General features: G+C 37.5%; 1 protein-coding gene across 19 annotated transcripts in view; it reads left to right on the top strand.

The window, feature by feature from the left end:
* Window positions 1-835: 835 nt before the first annotated feature.
* Window positions 836-14,301, top strand: part of LOC139116979 (transcription factor 12-like) — a 146,672-nt gene continuing 133,206 nt past the window's right edge. For 4 of the 19 annotated variants that reach the window (XM_070679740.1, XM_070679753.1, XM_070679735.1 and 1 more), the window contains exons 1-3: window positions 839-1,416; window positions 1,643-1,724; window positions 2,828-2,933. In XM_070679740.1, coding sequence (XP_070535841.1) covers window positions 1,650-1,724; window positions 2,828-2,933 — 181 coding nt within the window. In that variant the 5' untranslated portion in view covers window positions 839-1,416; window positions 1,643-1,649. Of the gene's footprint in view, window positions 1,725-2,827; window positions 2,934-14,301 lie in introns of all 19 variants that reach the window. The other 15 variants (XM_070679743.1, XM_070679755.1, XM_070679749.1 and 12 more) reach the window with 10 other exon arrangements.

Below are 14,301 nucleotides of genomic sequence, written 5' to 3'. Positions count from 1 at the left end.
AAATTTGTGATGTTGAGTACATGGGCTTTGTGTATTTTCCAAAAGTTTGTACATATATATATATATATATATATATATATATATATATATATATATATATATATATATATATATATATATATATACAAACACAAAAGCACACGCACACTCACAAACTTATATATATATATATATATATATATATATATATATATATATATATCGCGATATTTGCTCGCCTATAAACTTGTTATATGTCAACTTTCGCTCAAAAAGCACCTGTTGTCATTGGCAGAGTTGTCAAATTATCGGATGTTTTAGTTACTATTACTTCCGGAGTATTTGCTTAAGTGTAATAAGTTATCAGATTTTTAATTTAAAATATTAAAGTTCGTAACGCACGGTAGTTCTACGTTATTTAAACGCTTACTGTGTGGGAGTGCGATTGAACGGTGTTGTGTTTAGATAGGGAGCCGTCTTACAGCTGATTGAATGGATAGCGGGCTAAATGTTATTCTTTTGTAGGATTTCTCGCTTCTGATTGGTCAGTTGTGCGACTAAACTGTCAATCAATTTATCAGCTGTCAGTCAATGGGAGGCTGTTGCACACTTTACCTCATGCACATGAAAACATTGCGACTGTTTACCACGACCCCATCATGACCTTGATTGCGCTTAAAATAGTTCGCGAAATATTTCTGATTACTCTCTTTTGTACACGACATGGAAGAATTTTGAAAATTTAAGAGAGATTCAAAATTAATTTTAGTACACTTTACAAGATACTTTTTAATTTCTTTTGCGAGGAAGTAATAAATCATCGGTACAGTTCCCCGGATGTCGCGGAATAATATTTGACACAGCCTCTTAACAAAGCCCAAGCAGAAGAAAATGTCGGCCAGCACGCTGTAGTGAAAATTAGCCGAGTGTTTGTTTCATTCAGCGTGTGTTGTTGTAAAGTTAGTGAAAATTGCGACGATCCGAGCGAATTGCGGCCATCGAGGAGAGGTTTTCCACTGAGCTATGATTTATGAAGAGACGCCGGTCAACTCGTCGGGGTCATTGCAACGATTGGTAAACTGGTGTACCGTGCGCGAAGTCAGAAAGAGTTGACCTGGTGGTGGCTTCATTTCGCCCAAGATTTGTTATGTGTTCGCGCTTTTAGTTTATCAAACCATCTACGAGTTAACGCCACAGAGGAACATATTGTGTCTCCAAGTACACGTGGATAGCAATACTCGTGAATTTCTACTGCTCTTGACGGCGTATAGTACGCGCCGCTCTGTTGTTGTTGTGAGTGGACCGGATCAGCTGACAAAAAGAGTTGGACTGGCTGCACAGTTGAGTCGAACCGTCTTTGATTGGTGTGCTTGTCCCTCTTGGGGCCGAGAACTTTACTCAAAAGTAGCTGGATACGCCGCTTGTTCCTGAGAGAAGGTAGTTATTGGTGATCAATGATAGACACTCCACAATGTCATTTTAGGACGTCGAGACGTTTTAATTGACCTGTGTGCCAAAATAATTGACCAAAGCGGAATTGTACTCTCGAAAGACGAATAAAAGATCGGAGCTCCTTGTCAGTTTTTCTCCAGCAAGTTAGTTTGCTTGGTTCATTTGGACGCTCGAAACTCACACAAAGCCACGTTTATTTCTCTGCTTGCAGGAGCAAAATGCAGAACAATCCGTCGGCTCGACGTGGTTACAGCACCGATAAAGAACTGAACGATCTTTTAGATTTCAGCGCGGTAAGTAGTTAGAATACGCGTGGCGTGTGCCTTACTGCTTTCTTCATTCAGGAAACAAAGTCTCAGTCTAAAAAAAAATACCCAATTTAGCGTACGTTCGTGACGTTCTGACTAGAACATTTGTTACATTCATAATCTTCGGTGTCAGATAAGAACAAACTGGTATTGAAAAAAGTAAAGGCAATTTGTTTAGTCAATGAAGTATTACCGAATCTTTGATTATACTACAAATGCGCGCTTGGATTGTGAGGGAGACTTTGTTGTACATCGCAAGCGGGCTATTTGTTTTCGTTTAGAAATAGCTACATTCGTGTTGCACTTTTTAATTTAACAGCGTAGGTCGAAGGTATTCGTTTTCGTCGATCTGCGGATAGAGTTTAGCTACTCTAAAGTAGGCCAATTCAATCTTGGAGTGTGCGAAACACTCCCGCACTTATGAAGTTATTATATTAATAGATTGGTGAATGAAATTGTGAAGCAGGTCTGGTTTTGAACGGCATGTGCCGCATCGTGCGTTGAACAATACTCGAACTATAGTAGCCCGTCTTTGTTCGCGCAAAATTGACTATTTTGAAGAGAAACAGCAAGGGATTTCGACTAAATTGTCCGAAAATGATATCGCCGAGATTGGATTATAGCGTTGAGTGTTGATTTTATTATGAATAATAAAGAAATCAGACAAAAATTACTCAACATGTAAGGTTGAGTCATCCGAGCTGATCGGCTTCTGATGGCGATGTTTTCGTATGTAAATTTTTATTAAATCACAATATTTTCTGACAGTGGTGCGAATAATTTTGCGTCGTAAATAAAATATACGCAAATTGAAATAATTTGGTACTCAAAATCGTCGAGTAATGTAATGGAGCGGAGTAATTTCGATCATAAATGGACGCAATTTCGGTAATTCTGTTAAACGCCTTTGAAAGGTTTTGTGTTTCGGTGGAAACTCCTGTTTGCAAAAAGCATCCAGCTAATGTATGTGCATATTTCATCGCTATTTCCCTGCCAAGTGGGTAAAATCGATTTTTCCCTTCAATTTCGGAAGGACTCTGTTCTTTTGTTTGCTTCCGATTTTAACACGTGGTTTTTCTGTGTTTCAGATGTTCTCCCCACCAACCGGTGTCAGTGGACCGAAAAACGGTGCAGCTTCGTCGCTGGAACACCGAAATGTCCAGGGGCCTCACTATAAGACAGGTGCTTACACCAGTATGTAATTCTATTAGGACTCTACTACTGTTAGAGAGAGTGCTAGGACGATGTTGTGAGTGTATTTTCGTGTGGTGTTTGCCTTAGCCTTGCCTTAACAAAAGTTTTCCAGTCTGTGTGTCGATGACTGAGGTAGCTGTCATCGCGTACTTCTCGCCACTTCGGCGTGGTCTTTGTCTTTACATCTCAGTTGGCCGGCCTTTGTGTATGTATAAAACGGCCTTTGTCTCAGAGCTGGAGTCCATTGGGGGCCCATTTAGGGGAAACTGGCACAGCGGCGTACATGTGTCCAAGGAGTGCTTTGTTCCAAGCCCCAAAAGACACTACCACAGAACCCAACATTAGTCATTGGTTTGTCTGTGTGCGCTACAACGGACAGTGCGATGTGTGTCTGGAGAGAGTGAGAGAAAGTAGCAGTTTGCATGTGTGGAAAAATGGGGCACCTGCTGTGAATTATCAAAATACTGAAGCTTGCTCTCCAAACATGTATTATCCAGACCACAAATACACCACCTCTAGAACATGTCATACCTAAGGGTGGCTTAGGTCCCTGGTGCCTAATTATCCATCATAGGTCTACAGATTTAATTAAATGAAATTATTTTTGTTGCCCTATACCCCTCCTACACTTGATAGTTAGGAGGTTGCCATAGTAACTTCTTAAATACCCATATCATTACCAGAAGCTTTTAGAAGTTTGTAAACTTGGCAGTTGGGCTACTGTATTTATTCTAGAAGTGAGAGAGCAAAGGCTGAGGATGTTTTACAGGGTAGAAATATTTGTATGAAAGAGCTCACATTCAACGCACAAATGTTGTGGCATGAAAAGAGTAAACTTCAAAACAACAAACAACACTGATAGGATCACTTCCTGTGCCTTGTTGATATAAGCCCAACAAACTGAATTTTATCAGCTTTTCATTCTAACTTATGAGTAATATTTCACTGATCTGTTATCAAGTGTTTCGTTGTCACAGAAATTATACTGTAATAGAAGTTTACAGAAATATTTATACTGTTCAGTTTAACAAAGGTTAAAGTAACTCACCAAGTTATGGTATTGATGTAAATTCGCACTAAAACTATATTTCACAAAAGGAGCAGAAAGTGACTTGTTTTCAATATCCAATAATGTAATTTTTCGCTTTCACTTTTCCCCCGGTATTGTCATAATTGTTAAATGAAATTCTTCCCTTTCGTTTCCTCTTCTGGGTTGTTCCTGTGGAAGTGAAGGAAGTTATTTTGTATAAATAGACACATTCAAAGATGTTTTGAAAGTTGTATTAGTGAGGGGATTGTCTTCTTTATTGAGTCAACAACTTCAATTATGTAACTGTGGGTAGTTTTACTTCTGTAGTCTTTGTGATATCGTCCAGGTTTTCCTGTCTTTTGACAGTTTCTCAGTTGATGCAACATTTTTGGTAATGGTAAAAGCTCCTCTACATACTGTTCATGTTAGCAGTCTGTCAGGGCGAAATTTGGAAAAAGTATTGATTTACATGGCTGTTGGTTGACGTGATGCAAGAGTTCTCTGTGAAGTTGAAAAACCAATAACGTGGTTTGAAACTTGTACCATTGGGTTCCTGGCTATTATGCAGACAAGCATGTCCCTTGTCTGAAATTGCTACTTGTGAGAGAACTTTCCTTTAATATTGTGAGGTTGTTCATATGTATGGTTTGTCATATTTGTTTATTGATTTTTGATATGCCATCAGTTGTCATTTTTGTATGCCATTAATGTCCTTGCCACGTGAATCAAATCAGTAACGAAAATGTCAGTGTATGAAAATTTTTTCCAACGTTGAAAAGATTGTACTGAATAAATTGAGAAAGGAAATATCTCTGATGAGAGAAAAAATAGTAGAACAGTATCTGATCTTTAATTACTTAGACTTCTGAAATTTCAGCTTCATTTAAAGAGATGGCTGTTGGCCTAATATGATCTCCTCCCACTGTAATAAACAAGCCACACTAACCGTAAAGATGGATCTTTTGGTCATTTAGATTTTTTTTTCATGAAATCACAGCAGAAACTTATTTGAAAGAGAAAGCATGGGAAAATGGGGGTGTTTACCCTCGCAGAAAGAATGAAAGTTGCAAATTAAAGAGTCAAAAAATGCTTCAAAAGATACAGGAGGAAAGATTTGATAGGGATGAGTATTATGCTCATAAAATTACTAATGTGTAAATATCTGATTTTGTGCGTAGGCTTATGGAAGTTACAGTGGTATAATAATAGCTGGTTCTGTGTTGCACAGCTTACCTAGAAATCCTCTCCATTTGCTGGCGTTGATGTTGGTTCAACAATTTTGATGTTTGTGTTGATTTTACTCTACTCTGTGCTGACTTTGTTTCTTTTGGCAGCATTTTGGTACCTTGCCTTATTTATGTTCTGCCGATCACAATGAGTGGAAAGGAGTTCTTTATTGCCACATTGTAAAGGCCGTGTTCGCTTCAATCCAAAAGGCCTTTGCGGAAGCCAATAGAAAAAAACTTAGCCCCGTTAAGCGTGCCCTAGGGGTCTGTTTTGTCCTGTTATAGTCAGAGGAGCGTGGCTGGCATGCGACTCGTTCAGTCACTTGTTGCCCAACTTTGCCAGTCTGAAAAGATAGACACCATTGTCCCTGGTCAGTGGAGCTGTGACAAAAAGCAGCCAATTAAATTATAAGACCGGGGGAAAAGTTTGAATAGATGCGGGGAAGATGAAATGTAGAAACAAAAAAAAAGAGAGAACGAGTTCAGATCGTAGGAATCCAGTGGTTGGTAGACTCCTGGGTGAAAGGACTGACCTTGCTGTTGTTCTGCCTGGGTTTGTTTTATGATTTATGTATTTTGGAGCATTGATACTCTCCCTGCCTTGGTCATTATGCGTGCCTAGTCTCCTGAGTGGGGCACCTGATGCATCGAGAGGTTTTTCCCAGTAGATGAACCTCTGCGTGTTCATGTCAGCAAGCATTAAATGTGGAATTCACAAAATCAGGAAATTTTTTTTCAGTGTGGTAATTTTCATGTAGAGTAATACTGGACTTCATTACATGGCTCCTACATCCAAGGTATTATCCACCTCACTGAGCCAACCATAGTAATAACTCGAGTAGTTAGTAATAGTCACACAGTTTATAAACAAACAAGCAAAAAGTACAATAGTGGCAGGATTATTTACCTAGCACCTTCAGTGCTGTAATTTATGAATACTAAATTATTGACAAATATTAGAGTATAAAGTTTCATATTTTAGGAAGTGCACTAGCTTACACTGGTACCCATCTTTATTGGTTAAATAAACTTCAAAAAAATAAAGCTTGCTTCTTCCGTTAGATCACTCCCTATTTCTGCAATAGATACTTTCTAAATAGAATGAAAGAGGTCATACATCCGCTGTGGGTTTTAATTCAATTGTACGTTCACAAGTACAATGACTGTATAGTCAAGACCAATTGTTGGTATACTCTGTTCTTTCAATGTACTGAAATACATGGTGTATGCTAATTTCTACAGTTATTTTGATAACTTATATCCACAAGAGATCTTGAAATCATTAGTTTAACGTTTACCAGAGCAGTGCATCTTTTCCATAACTTGCTTTCAGTCCTGAACAGGTAAATAAAAGTCTTAAAAAAACCCCAAAACAATCAACATTGCCCCTGCTTTAATGCTGAAAGTATATTTAATCGGATTTTGGAATCATTCAAACTAGATAATCTGCCCAGACAAAGTAGATAAATATCTTTTAATATTGACCCAATGATTAATATTGACCCAATGATTATTGCCCAGCTTTGAAAATAATGTCCCCAATTGACCTTATGATATCATTATTAAATTCATTATCGTACTTCTAGGTTAGTAATGTCCTGAACATAAGAAAAACTGTTTTCAAAGGGAACTAGAAAATGAAATTACATATAAATTTTGATGTCCTACTCGAAATTTAATGGTGTATATTTGTTTTAACTGTTTGCAATAGTTCTGTTTAAAAATGGAGTGTGTAGACATTATTTAATCAACTAGGTACGGTGGGCATTGAATCAAACATATAAATTGTTGAAAAACTTCCAGAATGATTTAAATTTTGTCATGTTAACTTAATTTCATCTTTAAATTTATTAGTTTTTAATTACCAGCTGACTTAATTTTTTTTTTGGTGGATGTGTTGTCAATTTAGTTTATCTTGACAAGTCTGCTTTGTTGCTATAGCAACGTCCTGGTGGTATCCTGATGTGAAGATTGTTTGGTTCTTGTCTGAGTGATAAGTGTTTATCACATCACAGAAGTCGTAAAATGTAGGGCTGTCATCCTGTATGGTGTAACTTCAACGAGGAGAGAAAAAAAGTGGCAGCGATGAGCAAAGGAGACAGATTTCAGGAATCTGTCACAATCTGTCTAACCAGTATGGACACATGTTGTGCCACCATGACATACTTGCTAATTAACTCAGATGATTTCCAAAGTCTGGTTTCGTGTGTTTTAAATACTGTGTCAGTGTAACAGGTGATGGGGCTGTTGTTGAACCACTGAAAACAGCTTGCCACGGTAACCTGTCGCAGACAGCAGTGAAGAAACGGTCGTTTCCAATCAATGCTGGTAGAGAGTCTCGCAGCGTACAGGAGAGCCACTTCTTGATCTCTGCAGTCAGGTGTAGTCTTGATTTTCAGCCGCTCAGTAAATGCTGCTCAGAGGATGAATTGCGTTATTCAGCCATACTGTGTTATTGTCTTATTGAGTCTTTCATATGTACTGTCCAACTGTCCAGAGCTGTGCGGTTTTGATACTTTGAATGTACTGCCCAAATGAAATTTATTGTGCATGCACTTCAACCACCCTTGTAGGGCCAATATAACTTCAAGAGAGTTGATAATCGCACAGAAGTGGCAGCACCCAGGAATCTTCTTAATTCTGCCAGTGAGGAAGTAGTTACTTTCCCTATGAAGTGGGTAGATGGGTTTCCCTGTTTATGTGAGTTAGCTCCAGGAACAGCTCATTGCGAATTGGTTTTTAAACTGACCAATATTCAAAACAGACGCCAATTATAAGAAGATATGGAAATATGTTATCAATAATGGAAAAAAACACCGCAGAATGAGATACAAGTTACAAACGATGAGATTGTCTTTTGAAGGCAAAGTTGGGCAGATCTTGAATGTTTTACATGTCTTGAAGGGAAGAGAATGCAATAGATAAAAAGTAAGGAGTTATTGACGACTAATAAAAATATCACACTGTATGCACGAGCAGTTCCATCCTGTTATCTTGTCTCAACTTTAAGATGCATGGTAGTTCTTGAAGAGAGGAGAGCGACTAGACAGCAGGGATCATTCCTGGAATGGTTGAAATTGACGAGTGAAGATGATGAGTTTTGCTGAGAGACTAACACCTCTTCATTGAGATCTCAGCTATGAAACTTTTCAGCGGTGAACTATTCAAGCAATTTCGGAATGAGAGACATTTCTGACTTTAGAGACACATGCAAATTAGTTACAACGCAAAGGTTTTTTTCTTCTCTTTGTATGTGTGTGTGTGCATCCAAGATGGCATTTATACTTTGTACAGAGACAGCAGAGAGAGACAGAGGGAGAAAAAGATACTGTAACCCCCTGTTGGGCAGTGAATTAATACCCTGTCTCTGTTTGTTGCTACTTGATCGTACAGGCTATTAACTTTAGTTTTAATATATGCTTCATTTTGCTTTCTGACACACTTTTACTTTGGGGGGAAACTGCACTTTGGAACAAGTTACAGCCTTGTCCCCCCAGGCCTCCTAAATGAGGAAGGGAGTATTTGTTTTCCTTGGCACCATAAGTCAACCTCAAACTGGCTCTCTCTCTCTCTGATATACTCATTCAACAGCCGTTATCTCTTGCTCATACTCAAATTGCCGTCTATCATATGTCAGTTGTTTATAAAATGTGTCACACTCCCTTGATTCTGAAGATAGTGATAGAGACCTTGGCGTGTGCTCTCTCTCTCTCTCTCTCTCTCTCTCTCTCTCTCTCTCTCTCTCTCTCTCTCTGACAACCAGTATTTTCTGTTCATCTGAAAAAAGTTTCTGTATCTTTATTTATCTCTTATCCTTCTCAATATTCTGTCCAAGTTTAGTTTTCTCTTTTATAAAGTTAAGTACCGGTAATATAATTGTGTCTATGTGCTTGTACATTGCCATGAACATGCAAGGTCACAAAAAATAATCTAAAACATTACCATGTAAGTGTAAGGTGTCTCTTGTGTGTTGTATATCATGTGTGTGTCGTATGTGTTCTAATATGACTTGAGTGTAGAGAGAAACTAATTTTGACATTTACATATCTAATGAGCCTGGTTATGTGAATTTCATGTGGGTAGAATGAACCTGATTTTTAAGTGGTGTTCTTGCAGGACAGCAATAATCATGTGTTTTTTCCGGTCATGGTTCCAGTTATCTTTCTGAAGGAATGAAAATGCATGCTCAAGAATTCACAAGAAATACAGAGGTTTGTCGGGAACATTAAAAAATAAAATAATGATGAATATGGTTTAGCTGCAGTAAATTTCCCCCCGTGAATCAAATAATTGATGAAATGAAATATGTAAAGCCACTTAATAAAAATTGCTGTGAGCAAGGAACGGGGACTGAAAGAGAGAACCTGCAGACGTCATTATGAACCGCTAAGTAATTAAAAGAAAAATCCTGAAGGGAGAAACATTTTGGTGGGGTTTTCAATGGACAGTTCAAAGCTTAATCTGCAAGGGTGAACATGAAAGCATTCCCCCTGCAAGGGAGACAGGTTACAGATAAAACTGGATTGAGGGCAACGTTTTAAACATGCTGTATTTCAATAATGTAGAAAGGCTAGTAAATTACTTCCCGTAGTTCCCTCTAAGTGGCTTTTTCGCTGGCAGTAGTGTTTGACCCACCATTTGGAGGTGCTGTCCCCCTGGCATGTTCTTTGATAGTTAGTCCATAGACACGAATTGAACAAATTGCATTAGCTAGGGAGTTTTGAGCGAATTGTTGTGATTCTGAGCGCCCAGGGCACAAGATGTAAAATGAAAATAACCCTACTCGGGTTTGTCTAATTGTAGGCATTAGTAGACGCACCGGAAATACGCAGCCCACCCCGCCACTTTTTGAAGCAGCTTCAATAAATGCAATTACAGCTCCGCAGAGCAATAGCGATGTTAGAAAAGCGCAGACTCCTGGTTTGATCATTTCCTTACATGTACAGGTTACTTTCCCAACTGGGGGAAAAAAAACTGAGTTTTCATCCTGTCATTCTGGGTAATTTGAGTCATGTAAATGGCAAACAGAGCGTTTAAAAAAGGTTATGTTCGGGCAGTTTCCCTAATGGTGGAAAAACAGTGTCACTTGAAAGATTTACTTTATTGTGAAGTGGAGGTTGGAAGCTGTGTCAATATTTTGTGGCGAGCAGATATCATTAGATTGCAAAAACGTCACAGAGCGTACAAAATATTATTGCATCAGGGCTTTATTACCAACTGTCAAGTTAGTTTGTCTTGATTGTGGCCACTGAATGTTACAATAGGAAATTAAGTGATTACATGAACGCATATCAGTAATGTCTTTGTAATACGACTCCAAATGTAACCTCCCTTTGTCCATGTGTGAGTTGCATATAATCATATGCAAATGAGTGAAGTCAATTCCTCTGACCATTTTGTGTACTTGATCTGCTTGGATGTAAAAGATTGTCTTGCTGCCTGGTGGAAAGTGAATTTTACTGCCAGAAATTTTAGGGGGGAGAGTAAAATATGGCTGGTAGGTTAAAGAGCCATTGAAATACCCTTATCTAAGCCCCAGTTTCTACTTGTTTTCTTCAGCATTCGTACTTTGGTCCACATATGAGTGGAAAAATTCAATTGTGAGCCCTTGTTTTCAAGCTCAGCTATTGCTTGTGATACTGAAGAAGCATCACTCGGGGAGGCATAAAGATCTCGTATCAGAGAAACCGTACGTTCGTTTTGTATGCTCACTGTGAAATATTAAAAATAAAACTAGCGCTAGGGAAGACTGCAATTTCTGCTTGGCAGCATTCAAGCAAAATGCATTCAATGTTACTCCCACATTGAGTGGCGGAGTAAAAAATGTGCAGCACGCAGAACAGCAACAATTGTCCACACATTAGGAACCTATAGGTCACCACTAATGTAATCTAATATATGAATTATTAACGTCGGAGAGCTACAGCAAATTATAATTAAAATTTCTATAAATTCTGTTCCAATTCCCACTTGGGATGTCTGATTTATTTTATGGAATCTCATTAAGGGTAGGATAGGTTGATTTGCGTTTAGATGATTAACCATATTGAAATTATGATATAGATTAATTTTGGTAGTCATCCATGATGTGAATTTCAATCTTTGTGGCTGTCCTGTTACATGTCACTTTCTTTCTCCGCGATTATTAAATTCTATTGTAAACCAAATTAGGCAGGATAATGGCAGTTTTTACAAATTGAAAATAAAAAATGGATGGGATCAAGCCACTGTTTTTTGATTGTACAATTCTAGTTTTTTTAGAGCACATTTTTGTTCTTGTCGTATTTTTCTAGCGCTTATATCATAAAAAGATTTCAGAATTTGAAATTTTTGACCCAGATTAGCAGATGTTGGTAATCCTTTGTATGTCACAACCTGAAGGAAACCAGTGCTGTTGATTTGGTAATGTACTCAGTTGATGCATTAATTTGTGCCAAATTTTTTATAATTTTCATTGAATTAGACGTTCTCCTATTAAATGTATGTTATTTAAAAGCCACACAAATGTTATCAGTTGAAATTTTGATTGGTATTCATCCTTTGTTCCAGCATGGGAGGTGTGGAGTTGTCTGTTTGCATCTGTTGAAATATGTGATTTGGTATTACTGTCGGCACCTGAAACATCAAACAGATTATTTTAATTCTAGATCATCTCTCTCTCTTCAACTTCCCAGCATTTCACCAATGGTCCTTCTGTAAAACAAACAAACAAACAAACAAAAATTGAACCACAATAAGCATATGGTCAAAATCGACAAATAAAAAAAACAAACAACAAGCACAAGGTGTAGTTATTGGATGATGATAACTCCTTGGTGCTTCTGGGGAGTTATGTTGGAATTATTTTGATTGCAGTGTGTTGAGGTATTTTATCTTGTGTAAAGACACACTGAATCTTAGAATGTTATGCAGAATATTTGTCTTTTTCCAGAAGTAACAAAAACTCAGTTTAATCTCACCAAATTGAATATGAAGCTACTTGGAACAATGTCCTTTTTGTCGAATAAATATTGAACATTACCTCTATTTGTCATTATGAAATTACAGTCATCTTTTAATAAAGTATATCAGGACAAAAGCAACGGTGATTAATTACTGTTGTGATAGTCTCATCAAGTATATTTTGGCATATCTCTGTTGCATATCTCGCACGCGATTTTATTGAAAACTTAAAGATTTTTCCATCGAAGTGTAGCAATGGAAGAGTTTTTATGAACAAGTGTGTTCATAAAACAATTTTCACGTTATTTTGAAGTCTTAGAATTACAAACTGTAAGTGACTTCAGTGACCATGAGTACCATAAGACTCCGAAACTACTTTTCAGTTTTTTAAACTCCTTTCTTTCTTTCTCCTGTTCTGACATTCCCCCACCCGCCAACGCCGTTTGAAAAATGATGGCAACAAAAGGATAAAAAAACAGAACAGAATATATCAATGTATTTTCTAAATCCAAAATATTTCACGTCCTGAAGGTATTTACGATACGTGTATCTGTCACCTGTCAAGCTTGAACAGCATATTCAACCCTTGTCCATGTTTTCTAAACTTTGGAAATGTTCACATTCTCTTTCATCATCATAGTCACAATGCCACAGTCAATGATAAACATTTGCTGTTTGTTTGTTATGAAAGTCTGCCACAAACAAACCTGATAATATTTTTCTTGGATATTAAGACACAAACATATTCAGTGTTTTTATTGTAGATCATGTAAGTACATCTCTGTAATAATTGCTGTTCTTCCTGTGACATTAATCAACTGTTTCCTATTTTGTGTCTAAAGTGTATTTTTAGACGGATGTTAATTGATGAAATTCCTGTTTCTACTTTTTCACTCTTTCGTTTCAGGGTTGACCTTGTACACTAACAAGACTAGTACAGATGGGAAAGTGTGAAAATTATAGTATGCCAGTCAGATTGTGTGACTGCCTTGCTTATTTCACGATCTCATCCCTGATGTGAAACTGTAAATTGAAATTTTAATCCCCTGATTTATGGTTCTTTTAACAAAATAATGTCAGTTTTACCGTCCTGGGTTGTGGTTTAAAGCTGGACATTTTATAAACAGTAAGGCCTAACCCATATCCTGGTACAATGCAATAAAAACTATATATAAATTGTGCAATTTTAAAAGAGAACAGTTGAAAACCTACAGAGGAAAATGTGTCAGAGCAATTAACTATGAAATATCTCGTAAATTTTTTCCTTGCTGAGATCTTGCTTCATTTGTAAACAAATGACGAATTCGGAAATGACCAAACCCCTTTTGTAGGTGGAATAAATGAGCATGTGTGACACTGGAATGAGTTATTGGGGAACAATAAAGTGTTCGGTCCGTAATTTATATTCTGTTTCAGTCAAAGGTGATCCTTTATTAATTTTATTACTGGCCTCAGTAGGGTTGTTATTGTAAGTTCAAGATGACTGCCACGGCAGTTTATGTCAAATTCAATTTCAACGATAACACTTCAACTTTAGGGAGTTTCACGACCCTACTGTCTCCAATGTCTTGATGTCTGTGGATTTAGTTTGTAAGCGGAGGGAATTTCATGTGAAAAATAAACCAAATGCAGTGCTCTGGAGAGATTGGTTTTTCTGCACCTATGAAAATGTGAGATGTGTTCTTAATAATTTTCAGTGATAGCTTTTTTGGCTGATTGTTCTAAATGTTTCCATCATAACTCTCATGTTCACAAATCTCAAGCTGAGTCTTCAAACATCTTGTAAGGAGCTTACCAAGATGAACAGAACATTTGATTTCTTTTATGTTGGTGTTAATTTTGCAAACAGTCATGAGACTTGTGTTGAATTGTAAGGTTTGCTGATTAATTGTTGCGTACTAGAATTTACTATGGAATGGGTGCCGTGCCTGCTAGTGCCTAGCTCAGAGATTTGAGCAGAGGATGTCCTGTCCTCCATCCCTCCCCTCTGTTTGATTTTCTGGAGTCTGTATTGTGGCGTTGACAGTGCAGGTATCCAATAGGTACAGAGATCACACTGCGACCAATACCCATGAAAAGTTGTGACATTGAAAAATTATTCTTCAGGGTTGACGGCATGGGATTGAGTCTTTGATTTTGTATAGGCATGTGATGTAGCGTGACCTCAGAG

This window comes from Ptychodera flava, chromosome 18 (genome assembly GCF_041260155.1).
Source record: "Ptychodera flava strain L36383 chromosome 18, AS_Pfla_20210202, whole genome shotgun sequence".
Lineage (NCBI taxonomy): Eukaryota > Metazoa > Hemichordata > Enteropneusta > Ptychoderidae > Ptychodera > Ptychodera flava.
The sequence above is the reverse complement of the archived record's forward strand: the minus strand, read 5'-3'. Positions and strand labels throughout refer to the sequence as shown.